Here is an 18,726-nt window from a genome sequence, read left to right as displayed (position 1 = left end):
ATTTTGACAAAGGACAAAACAGTGCAATGTGCCAAATTAGACCGATTTCTGTTTAACAGGGGCTAAGTAGTGTGGTCACCTCTCTGTTCTTGCTCTCTTGCTTCAACTCATTGTAGTCCTCGAATAGCTTGGTGTAGGCATCCTTCAGCTGGGTCAGGTTAGCCCTGAGGGGGGGAGGAGGGGCAATTGACTCATGACGACTAAGATATTATTTAGATATAGAAACTCATGGCATTGACCTGTGAAAACCGATAGGGGGGAGTGGGATGATTTCAAAAGAGGAGCAGGGAATTTGTGTCCCAAGACCCCACCCAAGGGGCCCAATGCCCAACAGTGTCAGATGGAGTAGGCATATGTCAGAGTGTGTGCATGCTTGACTGCCGTCCCACCTCTCCTCTCCAGCCTTCCTCTGCTCTAGCTGGCTCTGGGCCTTCATGCTGTCCACCTGCAGCTTCAGTCTGTCATTCTCACTCTGTACCTCCTGCTTCTCTACCAGCTGGGCTTTCAGAGTCACCACGTCACGCTCCACATCCCTACATCTACAGAGAGAGAGGGAGGAATGGGGAGATAGAGAAAGACAGAGGGATAGAGGCAAAACGAAATGGTGGTATTGGTGGAAAGGGAATGAGCAAAGGTTAGCATAGTTTGCAAATTTTCATTGTCAATGTAGCTCTCCCTCTCTCCGTCTCGCTCACCTGTCCTGCAGGTTCATCTTCAAGCTCTCTGCCTCATCCAGTTTGCTCTGAGCCTGCTGTAGCTCATTAAACAGGGTCATCATCGGAGCCTTCAGATCCTCCACCTCTGACGCAGCCTGACACAGAACAGGCAACAGTCCCAACATACTGACAGTTCTGATCAAGAAGCTAAGGGTTAGGACATTGTAATGGGGAAATGTAAGATGAAAAGTTAATATCCAGTTAAGAGTAATTAACAATGCTAAGCATATTTATGTTCTCGTTTTGTAATACACATGATTTCCAGTGTTTTATTTGGGAAAACTTTCTGGTTGGTGGTCACTAGACTTGATACGGAATGTCATGGATTGTTCTGATAGTGATTGACGCCAGACTGGAGGTATGAGGACAGGGGACGCTGATTGTTATTGTATTCTGGGACACTGACTCTGTAGCAGCTGATGCTGTGACTTCCTACAAGCCTCTCGGCGGGTGTTTACAGAACATTGGTGCTGTGAGATTAGAATATAAGGTCCTGCTTCTCTGCTTCTGTGCTGGAAGTGTCTCCCTGTTGCAACTTGTATTAAACCACATTGATTTACTTTCTCTGTAACTTCTTTAATTCACCTGGAAAATCCCTGTTACATATTGTACATTAATACATTTCAATCTCATTAACTTCCCTGTTCTTACAGGGTGAGAGACAGGCTGGGTAGAAGATTATCTGTGCATCTACCTTCTCCTTCCCAGAGTTCTGTTGGGGCTCCTCCTCTGGTTCTTGCTCAGTACCACATGCTGTGTTGGCTAGTGCTGGGGAAACCACCTCTGGCAGTAGTGAGGTCTGTGTGGAGCTCTCCGTGTTAGTTTCTTTCTCCTCCAGCTCTGTGATTCTGAAAGACATAGGAACATCAGTCTTCGGTTCCACCCAAACATAAAGCCCAGGCAGAAATGCGGCCTACCTGGATCTGGTAGCCTGGAGCTCGATTTGTAGCCTCTCCACCCTCTGGGTCTCCTTCCTCAGGGACTGGAGCAGCTGGCTGACAGTCAGCTCCTCAGACTCCTGCCTGGATACACTCATGTCATACCTGGGGTCCCTTTCATTATGATACAGGTCCTTTCCAGTATCATCTCTCTACACACACACACACACACACACACACACACACACACACACACACACACACACACACACACACACACACACACACACACACACACGCTAAAGTCAGGACACACACCCTTATAATATGGATGGATGGAGTGAGTGAGTGAGTGTTACTCACAGCAATCCTGATCTCTATGAAGGAGTCATCCTCTGACCCCTGACCTGTCTTGAGCTGGAGTTCAGAGTTCATGGCCACTAGGTCACTCTTCTCTGCCTGCAGACGCACCAGCTGGGCATGCAGCGCCTCCAGTTCTGCATTCTGATTGGCTGTCTCGGCCTGGAGGTGACACAGCAGAGAGAAGACAAAAATATGCCCAGGGGCGGCAGCGTAGCCTAGTGGTTGCGAGTTCAAACCCCCGAGCTGACAAGGTACAAATCTGTCATTCTGCCCCTGAACAGGCAGTTAACCCACTGTTCCCAGGCCGTCATTGAAAATAAGAATGTGTTCTTAACTGACTTGCCTGGTTAAATAAAGGTAAAATTTAAAAAAAATACTCATACACACATGTAAATAAATCAACACTCCATTGTTATTTTCCAAGTCTCTTCTTTTGTTATACAAAATCTAGCTAAAACTACAGACAATCATTCATCCTCCAAACATTAATTTCTCTATTAATAAGCTGATGTCTGGTCTAGCCAGAGAACTAACCTTGTGAACATTAGCCTTCCCTTTCTCTCACCTGTCCCTTCCCTTTGCCCTCCAGCTCCTCCACCTTCATGTTAAGCTCCTGGTTGTGCGAGGAGAGGGCCTCCACACGGCCACGCGCCTCATCAAGCCTCTCCTCCAGGAACTCCTTCTCCTCCCTCTGCTTCTCCCTCCACACAGACAAACCCTCGAAGCGCTCCTTCATCGACATGTTGGTCTGCTTCAGCGCCTCTACAGGGGAAGATACACAGAGAGTACATTACTGTAAAAACACACAGAAATACACACGGACAGAGCAGTCAATAACATCATCCGCCATTGCAAGACAATCAGAACCTCATATGCCGTAACATCCTAATGTCTCCGACCCATACAGTAGATTCTCAATGAGCTTTAAGGCTGAACCACATTCTGGTCCCCTCTCCATGCCTCACCCTTCAGGTCTCGGTTCTCCTGGATGAGGCGGTTCATCTGCTGCAGCGTTTCCTCCAGGGTGCCTGTGGTGGGGCTGTGGCCGGGGTGGGAGCTCGGACCCCGGGAGACGTCCCCGTTCACCATGGGGGAGCTGGACGCCATCACTCTACAGCAAGGTGAGTCGGTGTGGAGACATGCAAGTGGACAATACATTCTCAGACCATGGAATACGCTAGAATGAGAACAGGGACTCGGATTCGAGGGAAGGCCCGTGCTAGGACAATCACGCTTTATATTCTCTAGAGCTGCATGCATCAAAACGGCAAACACCACACGCCTTGTCAGAGGTGTGAAGGAGTACTATTGCCCGATGAATCATGTACACTGGGCAATATCCGTTATTGAATCATCTTATCAGCAGCTGTCATGTGTTAGGCGGCTCCTCACAGCGCCAATCAGAGAGAGGCCTGCAGCCTGCCGGAGTTGGCTGGCCACTTTTCATGTCATTTAATAAACTGATTATATATTGTTGCGATGTTAAAGCAACACCTAGCGAACTCTTCAAGAGGTTCAGACCTTTTGGTGTAACTCACCTGTTTTCCAACCTCGGTGGATGTGTTCGTTTCTGCCCTAGCGCTACAGAACGGATTCAAATAATCAACTAATCATCAAGCTAGTGCACCCCTTTGGGTTCCAAGGATTGAGTTTGGGAAACACTGGTTGACTGTTAAGGCACGTGTCAAACTCATTCTCTGGAGGGCCGATTGTCTGCTGGTTTTCACTTCTCCCTTGTACTTGATGAATTAAGGTCACTGATTAGTTCGGAACTCCCATCACTTGGTTGTAAGTCTTAATTGCACACAAATTGAAAGGAGAAACCAAAAACCAGCAGTCACTCAGCCCTCCATGGAATGAATTTGACACCCCTGTGTTCATGTTCTAATTTAAGAAATGAATCTCTCCAGAAATAAGTCTCTCACTGTTGCCGCCTGTTATAGACCCCCCACAGCGCCCAGCTGTGCCCTGGACACCATATGTGAATTGATTGCCACCATCTATCTTCAGAGTTTGTTCTGTTAGGTGACCTAAACTGGGATATGCTTAACACACCAGCAGTCCTACAATCTAAACTAGATGCCCTCAATCTCACACAAATTATCAAGGAACCCACCAGGTACAACCCTAAATCCGTAAATATGGGCACCCTCATAGATATTATCCTGACCAACTTGCCCTCCAAATACACCTCTGCGGTTTTCAATCAGGATCTCAGCGATCACTGCCTGATCACAGCGATCCGCGGTCAAACAACCACCCCTCATCACTGTCAAACACTCTCAAAAAACACTCCTGCGAGCAGGCTTTTCTAATCAACCTGGCCCAGGCATCCTGGAAGGATATTGACCTCATCCCGTCAGTAGAGGATGCCTGGTCGTTCTTTAAAAGTAATTTCCTCACCATCTTAAATAAGCATGCCCCTTTCAAAAAATGTAGAACTAAGAACAGATATAGCCCTTGGTTCATTCCAGACCTGACTGCCCTCAACCAGCACAAAAACATCCTGTGGCAGACTGCACTAGCATCGAATAGTCCCCACGAGATGCAACTTTTCAGGGAAGTCAGGAACCAATACATGCAGTCAGTTAGGAAAGCAAAGGCTAGCTTTTTCAAACAAAAATTTGCATCCTGTAGCTCTAACTCCAAAAAGTTCTAGGACACTAAAGTCTATTTCCCCCTGGCTACCCCAACCCCAGTCAACCACTCCGCAACCCCTGCAGCTACTTGCCCAAGCCTCCCCAGCTTCTCCTTCACCTATATCTAGATAGCAGATGTTCTGAAAGAGCTGCAAAACCTGGACCTGTAGAAATCAGCTGGGCTAGACAATCTGGACCCTCTCGTTCGAAAATTATCCGCCGCCATTGTTGCAACCCCTATTACCGGTCGTTTCAACCTCTCTTTCGTATCGCCCGAGATTCCTAAAGATAGGAAAGCTGCCGCAGTCATCCCCCTCTTCAAAGGGGGTGACACTCGAGTCTAGACCCAAAATGGGTACAGACCTCTAGACCCAAAAATACAGACCTATATCCATCCTGCCCTGCCTTTCTAAAGTCTTTGAAAGCATCGTTAGCCATTTCGAATCCCACCGTACCTTCTCCACTGTGCAATCCGGTTTCCGAGCTGGTCACGGGTGCACCTCAGCCATGCTCAAGGTACTAAACGATATCATAACCGCCATCGATAAAAGACAGTACTGTGCAGCAGTCTTCATCGACCTGGCCAAGGCTTTCGACTCTGTCAATCACCGTATTCTTACGACAGACTCAACAGCCTCGGTTTCTCAAATGACTGCCTGGTTCACCAACTACTTCTCAGACAGAGTTCAGTGTGTCAAATCGGAGGGCTTGTTGTCCGGACCTCTGGCAGTCTCTATGGGGGTACCAGAGGGTTGAATTCTCAGACTCTTTTCTCTGTATATATCAACGATGTCGCTCTTGCTACGGGTGATTCATTGAGCCACCTCTATACAGATGACATCACTCTGTATACTTCTGGCCCTTCTTTGGACACTGTGTTAACAAACCTCCGAACAAGCTTCAATGCCATACAACACTCCTTCCCGTGGCCTCCAACTGCTCTTAAAGACTAGTAAAACTAAATGCATACTTTTCAACCGATCGCTGCCCGCACCCGCCTGTCCGACTAGATTCACTACTCTGGACGGTTCTGACTTAGGTATTTGTAGTTAGACTAGACTGGCTAGACTGTAACCTCTCCTTCCAGACTCATATTAAACATCTCCAATCCAAAATTAAATCTAGAGTCGGCTTCTTATTTCGCAAAAAAAAAACGCCTCCTTCACTCACGCTACCAAACATACCATCATAAAACTAACTATCCTTGAGTTCGGCGATGTAATTTACAAAATAGCCTCCAACACTCTTCTCAGCAAACCTGATGCAGTCTATCAGAGTCTATCAAAGCCCCATATACCACCCACCACTGCGACATGTATGCTCTAATCGGCTGGCCCTCGCTACATATTCATCACCAGACCCACTGGCTCCAGGTCATCTATAAGTCTTTGCTAGGTAAAGCCTCACCTTATCTCAGCTCACTGGTCACCATAATACCCACCCGTAGCACACGCTCCAGCAGGTATGTCTCACTGGTCATCCCCAAAGCCAACACCCCCTTTGGCCACCTTTCCTTCCAGTTCTCTGCTGCCAATGACTGGAACGAATTGCAAAAATCTCTGAAGTTGGAGACTTATATCTCCCTCACTAACTGATTGCCGCACACAGCTCATCTGTAAATAGCCCATCCAATCTACCTACCTCATCCCCATATTGTTTTCATTTACTTTTTTGCACATCATCATCTGCACATCTATCACTCCAGTTTTAATTTGCTAAATTGTAATTACTTCGCTACTATGGCCTATTTGTTGCCTTACCTTCCCACGCCATTTGCACACACTGTATATAGACTTTAATTTTTTATATTGTGTTATTGACAGGACGTTTGTTTATTCCATGTGTAACTCTGTGTTGTTGTTTGTGTCGCACTGCTTTGCGTCATCTTGGCCAGGTCACAGTTGTAAAATGAGACCTTGTTCTCAACTGGCCTACCTGGTTAAATAAGAAGGTAAAATAAAAAAATGTTGGGGGGGCGAGGTCAAATCATGACGCCAGTGATCTTAAGGTTCGGGAATTCGGCGCTCTAGAAAGAGGCCCGAGTTCCCAACTCCCGAATTCTCAGTTGTCATGAAAGCGCTGAGTTCCCAGTTGGTTTGAACGAGGCATAATGTGTTGGCTTTCGCTGGACTTGGGTTTCAGTCCTAGTCGGGACTAACCCCCAAATTCTCTAAAATAACGTGAACGATCAAAACAGGCTAGACTACCGACTCAGAACATGGGTTGACTGACATCTGACAAGGCTAACCTCCTTTTCTCATATTCTTTCACATTTGACATTCTACCTACCTTCGACAATAAAACAAGGTACCAAATTTGACTACTTCTTCAGCTAGCTTGGGTAAAAACAGGGTGAGAACGAAATCGTAGTTCCAGTGCGTCACATTACACCAGGGCCTAACAAATTAATCGTCATTTCAATACTCACATGTGATTAAAGTACACCTCGAAAGAACTCAGATACTTCTTGTTGAAGATCAGACCTTAACACTTCTGCATCGTTTTCTTCTGACTTGTTATTGGTTTACAGCATTTCCTTGTCTTAACGTCACAATAAAGTGTGTGTAAACATTGTATCACCTGCGGAAAGGATCAAATCTTCAATCAGATGGATGGGCTTACGGTGATTTTCCTTCAAAAGCCGTAGACGCATCTATATATTTTGCAAATCAGTGAATATGCTGCGTTATAGTGACGTCCTCGAACTGGCCTACAAGAGCGTACAGAGCAGCTGACGGTGACGTCATGTACTGCAATTCCAGCGGGTTTTCCCTTTGGGAGTGACCTTGCACTTTTGGGAAAGGTGTGACATTTGCCTGATAAACCCAATACATATGAGATCAGAAAGCCGACTCCTCAGTCATTTATTTAACAATTTCATTGGAGAATTGAGAATTTATTCAGCCTATATTGCAGACTATTTTCCCATCAGTCTAATCAAATAGAAAAACCATTTGCCTAATTTCCCCACCATCCGCCTACCGCACTATGGCACTGTATCACAATAAAAACATAGAAACTGAGTCGTAAAATGAGTGTATGATTATGAAGGATGAGCGGCTATATGGGCACCCCTGAATGAACAATACAGTGGGGTATAGTTGGCTTGCCTTGGGACCACAAATGAATGTTTTTGGTTTGCAGGTCATTCACATGTCCACTAGATGGCAACATTAACTTGGAGAGAAAAAATGTTTATGGAATGTCCCTGCAGCAAAGTAGGCTCTTGTCTCTTGTGCGCCATGCGTTCATCCACGTGACATGGGTGTAAATCAGAGGAGACTGGTGGGAGGAGCCATAGGAGGACGGGCTCATTGTATGGCTGGAAGGGAATCAATGGAACGTATCAAACATATGGAAACCACATGTTTGACTCCGTTCAATGTATCCATTCCAGCCATTTCAATCCCCCTATAGCTCCCCCCACCAGCCTCCTCTGGCTATGTATGTTTCGCCATATGATATTAAAAAGTAAGCCTACATTATGTCATTGGCTATTTATTAACAATCACATATTATCCGACTAATGCTTACACACATTTGGCCAAGAAAGCATTCCTACTATTCTTTGACAAAGACTTTAACGTACAACATAGACAAGAGTACATGCATTTGATTTGCCTAAGAAAGCACACAATGCTTGACGTGTCAAAATGAATAAACAAGCAACAACAACAAACGCCAAGGCTTTACGCACATTCCTCCTCTCCATTACAAATATTTCTTTAATAAGCCTATAAAAACCTTGTTGTAGTAAAACCGGGCGGTTCAATGATTGGCTGTGTAAACTTTGGGTCAGTCTGATTGGTCGGAGAGATCTTTGCGAATGAAGGGGCTTTGAGGAGCCTTCGGGAATGTCTTTGAATGGGACTAGATTTGCGCTGCATCGGGCTAAAAAAAATGCACACTTAAACACGGGGTCATAACATTGGATTATCTGTCTGTGGATATACTTGAAGTTCTCTGTCTTTAACGGAATTAACAGTTGACAAACGTATGCCACTGCTCAAGGAGACCCAGATTAAAAACCGGGAGCAGGTCTGTTTCGCTCTGTGTTTGATCTGTCAAATAGTTTTCATCCAACATTTTACTGGAACCAATGAAGTTTTAACTGACTACAATTCAACGGTACGATAACAGTGCCGTTATCATATGCCCCTATCACTGGATATAAATGAGCTGTACTTTTTATTGTAAAAAAAGTAGGATTTATTAATAGAATACGTTTTAACGGATTTGTGCCCTAGAGGAGAAACGAATAACAGGAGTACCCAAAGTGAAAGACAATAATTACGTGCACACCAGACATGATGATATTTGCGCCCTTGTTTCTCGCTCTTGGCTACATAGCGAGCTTTGCGCACGGGTGCCAACTGCCAACCGAGTGGCGTCCACTGAGTGAGAACTGCCGTGCGGAACTGGCGGAGATCATAGTGTACGCCAAGGTGCTGGCAATTCACCGGGAGCAGTACGGCGGGGCAGAGGGCCTCCACAACTCCCTGCCATTCCCGTACGGGTATGGTTATGAAGGCGCCGAGGAAGGGTTGCTCTACTCCGCAGAGGTGGAGCTCATGTGCGACCAGGCGTGGGGCAGCATGCTGGAGGTGCCGGCGGGCTCGCGCCTCAACCTGACAGGGCTGGGGTACCTGTCGTGCCAGTCTCACACCGTGATGGAGAACTACTCCTACATCTTCTTCCTCCGGTGAGTCAGGATGACCTGGTGAGTCAGGATGACCTAGTGACCGGGAACCTGTGTACAGCGCACAGAATCACAAATACATTAAAAAAGAGCGTGATACATCATAAACACACACAAAAGCATGACAGATTTTATAGCATATTGGCCTACAATATTTAGCTCCTCTATGCTCTCCTTTCTGGATGCACTGGGTGATATAATACAGACTTGAGCCCCTTTAGGGGTCACGTTTTGAACCTATAGGAAGCATGCACTCATTCACTCACAGTGTTTGTTTGTTTACCTCCTACAGGATGGATGAGAACTACAACATTCTGCCCCACGGGGTCAACTTCCAGGACGCCATCTTCCCAGACACCTTAGAGAACCGCCGTACGTTCTCCAGCCTGTTCCAGTTCTCCAACTGCTCCCACAGCCAACCCCTCCAGACCTTCTCCCCAGAATGGGACCCCCAGGAGGACAGCAGGGTAGGACTACTCAACACTGTATCCACTGTACATAATTGGGGGGGGGGGGGGGGGGGTGAGAAAAGGGAGATGGAGGGAATATGGGTTTGAGAGGGATAAAGACAGAGAGAAAGGGAGAAAATGGTAGATGAATGGAGTGGGCGAAAGAGAAAGAGATGAAAGATAGAGAAGGGAGATGAATACAGAGATATGGAGAGAAAGGGTCAGGAAAAGAGAGATGAGAGGGCAGGGTAGTGTCCTCTGGGCCTGAACAGCTGGAAATATAAGTGCTACCTGCTTGTAAAATGGCAACAGACACCCACACACATACAGTTGTGTAGCAGAGCAGGGTTGTAACTAAGGCCGGCCATGGAACATATTAAACTCTATGCTTTACAACCTTGTTGCCCCTGGATACAGCAGGTGCTCAAATGTAGCTCCCCTCTCTGTGTACATCTGCAGCAATCATCTCACTGACCTTCACAGAGTAACACACAGACATTCACCTCCGAGCCACCATCATCCTCAGACACTACTCTGTTGTGTGAGGTGTATTGGCACACATGACTGTCACTTTGTGTCACTTAGCTATATTATTATTATTATATATTACTATAGAGACACAGTTAAAGACCCCCCCCCACACACACACACACACACACACACACACACACACAGTTTAAGAGTCAGACACAGAGACCGCACCAACACACAGACTGCCTGCCCAGCGAGCCGTGTGTTTGTCTAGGTCACACTCCTTAACTAGACTCTGAGATCAAAGCAGTCATTGATTAAGTCATGATATTAATGTCAAAACACACTCCGCCATGCCCATGGACCAAAGACTGTCGCTGACCTGGCCACATGCTCATACCCCTTCGGTGTTCACAACATGCTAGTAGTTTCACGTGACCATATTTTCTATTTATTTAACTAGTTAACTAGTTAAGAACATATTCTTATTTACAATAGCCTACCGGGGAACAGTTGGTTAACTGCCTTGTTCAGGGGCAGAACGACAGATTTTTACATTGTCACCTCAGGGATTTGATCCAGCAACCTTTTGGTTACTGGCCCAACGCTCTAACCACTAGGCTACCTGCCACCCCATATATACACCTACGTACCCATTGTTTTCAGACCTGCAGACACTGAAATGGAACGGGTCTCTGGGAGACTGGAAAGGAGGGGTGATGCCATGTGAAACCTCAGAGGTACAGTGGTCAGGTCTTCTCCTCTTCCAGTTTCTATCCCAGAGAGCCTTACTAAGTTGACGGAAGACTTGTGACACATCGGGTGTCGGGTTTCTGATGGCTTAACAGGTTGAGAGGTTAGAGGTTAAGGGTTAACGACACTCTGCGTGGCGTGAGCGCAGGTGCTGGCATGCAGGGGTTGCAACCTTAGGAGGGCTGTGTCCATGTGGAGGAGCAGATGTGTGTGTGTTGTCAGAGTTTACGCTATAGAAATATAGACAAGGTTAATAGGAGGAAAAACAGGCTTAAAAATGACACTACAAACCCTGTGGGAACTGTACAATGGAACCACAGCTCACACACACCCACAAACACACGCAGTGGTGTAGTGGAGGGTAAATGCAACACACACACAACCTCTACATGTGTGTAACGTGTGACTGAGGCTCAATCCAGTGATGTGTTGGGCAGATGGAGGTGGTTAGTTAGGAAATGGCTGGGAGAGGCTAGGATGATGAGGCTACAGTAGTCTGCTCTGGAGTTTTCCTGTGGGAACGCTGAGGTTGCAGATGGACATCCCATGCAGGCTGGCCCTGCTGGAGGGGAAGGAAAGATGAGAGCGCCTCCACTTACACCCAAACCCCCAATTAGCACTCGATTAAACCCCTTCTTATGCACCCCAGAGCGGTTCCGGAGCGCCAAAACGAATCCATGGACACTTTGTCCTCAGAATTCCTTCCCTCAGTGTTCTCTCTTCAGACTTCCTCTCCTTTATTGTAGAGAAAAGCCTGCAGGGGTTGATAAATGAGAGATAAATGGCGACCAGTAGGAGAGAGAAAGAGGGAGGGAGGAAAAGATAAAGACAGATAGGAGAGAGAGAAAAGAGAGGGAGGGAAAGAGAGGTAAAGAGACTGGAGTTATAGGGAGATGAAGGACAAAGCTGGGTCTCTCATATGAACAAATGCCCCGTACCTCAATGCTTCTCCAGCCTAAATGCCGCATCTTCATAACAGTCAGTGTGTTCTGTGAGTCAGCTCTGAGTCACTTCCTGATGTTAGGAACTGTAGTAACAATAGTGTAATAACCCTCCCTTTCTAACCCCTTTTAATGGAAGTTTCATTTAGTTGAATTCAGTCACAGCAATGGGAAATACTTTGTCATCTAATGCACCCTAGCCTTAGGGCATGGAAATATCAAATTAGACCCCCCACACACACACACACAACTCCCCCACACATGCTCTCAGTGGAGTATTCACAGTGTGTACTCTGCCAAACAGAAGGACAGTGTTTGCTCCATACTGTGGTTGCTGCACTGTAACTCAAGCATGTATACATACCAACCAAGAACCAAGGTGAAATTTGACATCCATCCAGGGAGCCAGGAAGTCGGGAGAGGGCTTAAAAACCTTCCAGTAGCTTGCGACTTGCTAGGGTGTTGTGGATGGGAGTAAACTGTGAGCTCTGGCTCCAAGGGTCGTGTGTTCAATCCCAGTGTAAACTGTGAGCTCTGGCTCCAAGGGTCGTGTGTTCAATCCCAGTGTAAACTGTGAGCTCTGGCTCCAAGGGTTGTGTGTTCAATCCCAGTGTAAACTGTGAGCTCTGGCTCCAAGGGTTGTGTGTTCAATCCCAGTGTAAACCTTAACTTAATAATTTGGAATGAATGCCTAATTGTAACTGTTGTTGTTTCTTTTGTGACTGTAACCCTATCCCAAACTTAACTGCCAAAATTTTACATTTGGATACATTTCTAAGTGTTATGTTAGGAGAAACGGGAACAAACGTCGGAATCTGAAGTCAAATTGGTAAAACAGTGAGATCTTGTTACACACACACACACACACACACACACACACACACACACACACACACACACACACACACACACACACACACACACACACACACACACACACACACACACACACACACACACACACACACACACACACACACACACACACACACACACACAGTTGGATTACTCACACACACAGACGGTGTTTAGATGAAGGTTTTACAGCTGTTCAGAGACTGTAAGAAGGAGGACCTCAGTTCAGGTCAGAGGGGAGACTGCTGTGTATGTTTATGGGTTTGTGTGTTGCTCGGTGTGCGTGTGTTTCTGTGTGTGTCTGTGTGTGTGTCTGTGTGCTGGTGTGCCTGTTTCTCTAAGTGGTGTTTACACAGATGATCCTCCACAGCAGGTAGGTAACACCCGGATGTTTTGACAGCTGGTGCTGGGTATAGATGGGTGGATGGTTGGGAGTTAGCTTTGGATAATGTCCAAAAGTACCTGGTCTTTAGCCCTCGACTAACATGGTACACAGCGAGGGAGAGTCGGATTGGGTGCAATGTTCCCTCTAAACTGCGCGTGTTTGCTTGGCTGCGCATCTCCTCCAGGACTGCCGCGCAGAAGAAATGCCAGACTGCACAGAGAAGCAATAGAACTTCACTGAGTTCACCCCATTAGTTTGCACTATATAGATCAACGATCATTCTGTGATCGAATCAACATTATATCAGCCCCTTTTCAATGAAACAAACTAAAACAAATCTAACTTTGTAAGACTGAGTCTGTTATCTTGTTGCAGGCAGAGGCAGAGCCAGAGCGCAACGAAGTAGAATTCTACTGGCAGGGGTAGCCCATGAGCGACTCTGTGCACATTTGTTGATTCTTTGCTAGTTAGCGAGTTACTAGCCCAGTTATAGATGAGTATAGGTCAGCAATGGGGAGAACTTCTTCCTACAAGAGCACAAACGTGTGGGCTACATTTCAAGCTGTCTTTGAAAAGCAAGTTGGTAAAAAGCTTATGTCTTAATTAAAGGGCCAGTGTTGTATTTTGACACAGGCTTGAATATACACATAAGCCAATAGGCAGAGGGTTAGCCGACCATGTCTAATTCTCTGTATGGTAATAATAATGCATTTTATTTTGAAAGTTGTTTCTTGCATCATACAACACAATACAATGCAAGTTACAGCCATCTATTTGTCCCATGGTGTTACAGACCAAGTAGAGAAAAACAACTTGCACACTGCTCTTGCTAGTATCACTGCTCTTGCTAGTATCACTGCTCTTGCTAGTATCACTGCTCTTGCTAGTATCACTGCTCTTGCTAGTATCACTGCTCTTGCTAGTATCACTGCTCTTTATTAAGCTTTGCGTAGCGACCTGAAGGCCTTCGTCAGAGTCGAGGGAAAATAAACATGAAAACTTACTTGATAGGTTGATGTCCTCGTTGAGGTTTTACGGACGTGTTTAATACGTTTTATGTACACACTATATTCGAATACTTATGAAATGCACATTGTTCTATTTGGTAACACACGTTTATTTTCCCTCGACTCCCTCGATTCAGATGCACTGAGCGGATGTGGGTGGAGCAATGTGCAACAAGGGTGCAAATTAAAAACACTCACGAAGCTCTGACGAAGGCCACGAGTCCGATATATAACGCTTAATAACAAGCAGTGATACTAGCAAGAGCAGTGTGCAGGTTTCTTGTTTTTCTCTCATCTTATTCAACTGGTACCGTGCACCTGCAATAAAGACAGCTGGGATGTGCGAGTGCCTTTTGAAATTTGAGTTACAGAGCAAGTAAAAATCATGAATTCATGTCAAGCACTTCATAATGTATAAACGTTTTTAAAAGTCTAATGCAATGTAGGCCTGAATTGAACACCACATACTAGGCTGTATCATAGAAATCACAAGCTATTTCCATGTTAACATGTTATGGGATTTGGTCCATTGGCTTTGTTGGTAGGCCTACATTATAATCAAGTAGCCACAATAGCTTATGGGCTACTATCTAAAACTGTAAAGGTACTGTGTAAAGTGTCCACTGTAAATGTACGGCGGAAGTTGCAGAAAAATTCTCACAACGTTCAAGTTTCCACTCACAAGACCTCAAATTTGCTCAGTGCCCCCAAAAATGTAAGGGAACATTGATTGGGTGGTTTAGTTTTTCTGAGGTAAACTATCACTACACTCTAAAAGAATGCTTTGTTTTTTGGTAACCCAGCGCTGGGTAAATATTGAACACATGCTGGGTTATCTTTACCCAGCCAGTTGGGTGGTGTGAATATCCCAACATGTTGTGTTGTTTGGATTACCCAAACATTGGTTAATTTATAACCATCACTTGGGTTTTTATTCAGTTTTATGCTGGGTTGACCCAGAAGCTGGGTATGTTATTTTCAGGAGGCGTGGCCTATTAGGGGTGTGTCTTTCAGGGTTCTTTTTTGGCCACCCGTGAGAGTAAATGTCATTACAGTTAAAATTTCAATGTTCCTTGAATATTTTTGCACATTATGTTCTAATATACAATTAACAACATTATTATTTACATATTGTAACAAAGTGGTAACTATACAACACTATAACTCATAGCTACAAAAGTGGCAGTGTTCAACCTTAACATGTGATGACAATACAACAGATGAACCGGAATTACATTTACCCTTACAGGTGGCCAAAAACAACTTCCTGAAAGCTACGTCCCTACTAAGCCATGCCTCCAGTGTTCTGATCTGACCCGGTCGGTCATATCTCAATAACCCAGCATCAACAACCCAACTAAATGACCCAATACCTGTAACCCAACATTTGGGTCAGCCAAACAACCCACATTTTTTTAGATTGCACACTGTCTGCACATTTAACAGTCAGTACTCTAGTACTGGACTTTAGGAGTAACAGTATAGAAGAGAAATTATTTTAACTATTCTGTTTTTCCTTCCAGATACCACTCTATGTTTAAAGGGAGATGGGATGCTTGTTAGGGCAGAATGGGGCCCTCCGCAATGCCGACCTGTAGCCTAACGTAGCATTAGGAAGGGAAGTCCCACAGAGAGGTCTCGCCCCGCCAATGAGCTGGAAAATTGTGGCCCCTCAGAGCTGTCATAACTCCGGGCGAGATGACAGGGTACTGTACTCGACAGAGGCTCCAATGCACCTTGATTCACTGGAGGGAGATAGGAGGAGGGGGGAGAAGAAAAGCACCAGCCAAGGAGAAGTAACTAAGGCAGTGGAGTTAAACGAACAAAAAGAACACACACTGATGGGAAGATGATGTCACTGGGGCTCACACATTCTCCCCCTGATGCCAACCGACAACATACTAACTGGCATGCTTTATTCTGCCCCGTATTGAATAGCCTCAGCTCAACGTCCCTGTTGCGCTATGCTCAGATAAATACTCAGACTGATCTCACAAATTGAGTGTCATGCCTTTTGAAAAGGTCAAGACACAAGTATCATTGAGTTGTACACTAAAAAGTTCACCAGTTTGTGCACCCCATTTAAAATAATTAGCTGAATGACACTTCTGCTAATAGATATTCCAATCCAATGTTGATTTAATTTCTCTCTCTCTCTCTTTCCCATCTCTTCTCTCTCTCACTCTCTTCCTCTCTCCTCCCCTCCAGCTCCTGTGCTCCTCGGTGCAGGGGGCTCTGTTCGAGGAGGAGGAGAAGAGCAGGAAGCAGCAGGAGCGCCTGGGCCAGCTGGAGAGGAGGAACAGGCAGCTGAAGGAGCGTGTCCGGAAGGTGAAGCGCTCCCTCCGGAACGCCAGGAAGAGCCAGCGCCAAGCGGAGCAGGAGAGGCAAGGGCTGGAGGAGAGGCTGAGGTCAGCGGAGAGACGGGCTGGGCACCACCTCAATACTATAACACAGGAGGCTACGCCCAGCAGATACCAGGAGACTGTGTTACACCGCACGCCACACACACCGCTTTAGTCTCTAGACGGGATGTTGACTGCTGGGCAGTCTCTCTAATTCCTGTTGTTCACAGGCACGCACGCATGCATCCACAAACACACACAATACTCATTTAGTGTCATATTCAGCCATATATACTGTAGTTCCTACACATATTACATAGAGAGGGCATCCAGTAGCCCTCGAATAGCAGACAAGAGGGAATTAGTATTAGTGAATGACTAGAGAGAATGAGAGAGATATTGTGTATAGTTCCTATTAATACACAGCACTGTCATACAGCTGATGGCTAGACAGATGAAATGAATTTAGAGCGAGTATATGATGAGTGAATGACTAGAGTGAATGAAGAAAGTGAGGTTACTTTCTGGTAGGTGTGTCTGTGGGCATTTGTGCCATGATTTGTCTGTTGCTGTCCTTGTGCCAACACCACCAAAGAGAATGTCCATGAGGCATTGGGATCATTATATATGAATGTATTACTGAAGCTGCATATAAACTCTAATCAGGCATTACTAACGCTTGGGTGTTTTATTTCCAGATTACACAATCTGTTGTTTTTGGCCAAACAAACTAAACACACCAACTAAAATTCCATTCTAGGTAAAGAGAGAGGTAAAGAAAAGAGAGAGTGAGGGAAGAGAAAGAGAGAGAGAGTTGTGGGTTGCTGTTATGGGCTCTTCTTAATGGGTTTCCCTCTCTCCTCCAGGCACTGCGGGACAAAGCCAGATGTGCCACCCCCACAGACACACACACACACACACACACACACACACACACACACACACACACACACACACACACACACACACACACACACACACACACACACACACACACACACACACACACACACACACACACACACACACACACACACACACACAGTCTTTTCTCCCCTCCTCCTTTGCTGGAGTTTGTGTCCTAAGACTTGAACCTCATCACGAAGACCCCTACAGCCTCAGACAAATACCTGCAACTGTAGGGGACAACACACTCGACACATGCACAAACACAGATCCCCACTCTTCTATAGTCTGTCAGTCTATGCTAGGGACACAGAGCAGAATGGAATGTGCTTAGCTGGGCAGGAGAGAGGGAGAGACAGCAGGACTTTATTGAAATATTTATTTAATTCTGCCTTCAAATAACCCCTGGATCACTGTTGTTCTTTTTGATGCTCTATTAGACTCTGGACTGGCCCTGAGAAAAACACCAATGCCTCAGAGACAGAGAATATGGAGAGGAGAGAGTGACAGCAAAAATAATTAACAGAGTAATACGTTTCACAGATCGTCACCTGCATACCAGTTTAGATCCACAGTTAATCAGATGGACCTGCATACCAGTTTAGATCTACAGTTAATCAGATGAACCTGCATACCAGTTTAGATCTACAGTTAATCAGATGGACCTGCATACCAGTTTAGATCCACAGTTAATCAGATGAACCTGCTGCTCGCCATGTTTTAGGAACCAGAGATGAGGAAAGTGACAGAGACGAATGAGGAAAAGGATGAGGTGAAAAAGCAAGACAGGAAGACATGCTGGACTAGGAAATTCAGGAGGAGGAAAGAGAGTAAGATAGTTCTGGCTGCCATTTCAGTATATCCCATCCATTGTAGGCCCCCTATGGAGCCTACGTAGGGGAGAGTGGGAGGGATGAGGGGCTGTGTATCTGGGCACAGAGGAGAGAAAGAGGGAGGGAAACACTTTAAAAGGCAAAAAGATCAGTGAACCCCAAACCTCGGTCAACTATCCACCCACACCATGACCACTCGTCCAACAACAGCAGCCCCCCCACCCACACTTACCCCCACTGAGTGGCTCAACTCGCTCTGAGAATGTCACATTGTGCGTGTATCTAAGTGTGTGTGTTGCTTTGAGTTTCTTAACGTGTATGAGAGAATGATCTCCCTGAGCATTCCTCTGGCCAGCCCTGAGCACAAGACTGACGGAGAGAGAGAGGGGGGGGGGATGTAAGCAAGAAGAATGGGGAGGAATTTGCACACTACTCTTGAGTCCAGATCCATTGTACAGGTTCAAAGGTCAATAACTGTGAGAGAGGACA

At 45.9% G+C, this 18,726-nt stretch overlaps 2 protein-coding genes across 3 annotated transcripts in view; one reads left to right on the top strand and one right to left on the bottom strand.

Moving 5' to 3' along the window:
• LOC123994572 (optineurin-like) overlaps nt 1-7,177 on the bottom strand; it is a 34,195-nt gene extending 27,018 nt beyond the window's left edge. For both annotated transcript variants that reach the window (XM_046297323.1, XM_046297324.1), the window contains exons 1-9: nt 7,025-7,177; nt 2,923-3,068; nt 2,523-2,719; nt 1,958-2,116; nt 1,634-1,806; nt 1,411-1,564; nt 696-811; nt 390-539; nt 80-164 (exon numbers count right to left, since the gene is read on the bottom strand). In XM_046297323.1, the coding sequence (XP_046153279.1) occupies nt 80-164; nt 390-539; nt 696-811; nt 1,411-1,564; nt 1,634-1,806; nt 1,958-2,116; nt 2,523-2,719; nt 2,923-3,064 (1,176 nt within the window). In that variant the 5' untranslated portion in view covers nt 3,065-3,068; nt 7,025-7,177. The remainder of the gene's footprint in view (nt 1-79; nt 165-389; nt 540-695; nt 812-1,410; nt 1,565-1,633; nt 1,807-1,957; nt 2,117-2,522; nt 2,720-2,922; nt 3,069-7,024) is intronic.
• Nucleotides 7,178-8,413: 1,236 nt separating this feature from the next.
• LOC123995654 (coiled-coil domain-containing protein 3-like) lies at nt 8,414-17,170 on the top strand. Its single transcript, XM_046299303.1, has 3 exons — nt 8,414-9,298; nt 9,588-9,762; nt 16,365-17,170. The coding sequence occupies exons 1-3, from the start codon at nt 8,904-8,906 to the stop codon at nt 16,671-16,673; spliced, it is 879 nt and encodes a 292-aa protein (XP_046155259.1). The 5' UTR covers nt 8,414-8,903; the 3' UTR covers nt 16,674-17,170.
• Nucleotides 17,171-18,726: the final 1,556 nt, after the last annotated feature.

Source organism: Oncorhynchus gorbuscha, linkage group LG14 (genome assembly GCF_021184085.1).
Source record: "Oncorhynchus gorbuscha isolate QuinsamMale2020 ecotype Even-year linkage group LG14, OgorEven_v1.0, whole genome shotgun sequence".
NCBI classification, from domain to species: domain Eukaryota; kingdom Metazoa; phylum Chordata; class Actinopteri; order Salmoniformes; family Salmonidae; genus Oncorhynchus; species Oncorhynchus gorbuscha.
This window is presented reverse-complemented; position numbering and strand designations above follow the sequence as displayed.

Excerpts from the sequence above, each read along its gene's own strand:
- LOC123995654 (XM_046299303.1), top strand. The coding sequence starts at position 8,904 with ATGATGATATTTGCGCCCTTGTTTCTCGCTCTTGGCTACATAGCGAGC. Across the intron at positions 9,299-9,587 it reads TCCTACATCTTCTTCCTCCG|GATGGATGAGAACTACAACA; the intron begins GTGAGTCAGGAT and ends TACCTCCTACAG. Across the intron at positions 9,763-16,364 it reads ACCCCCAGGAGGACAGCAGG|CTCCTGTGCTCCTCGGTGCA; the intron begins GTAGGACTACTC and ends CCTCCCCTCCAG.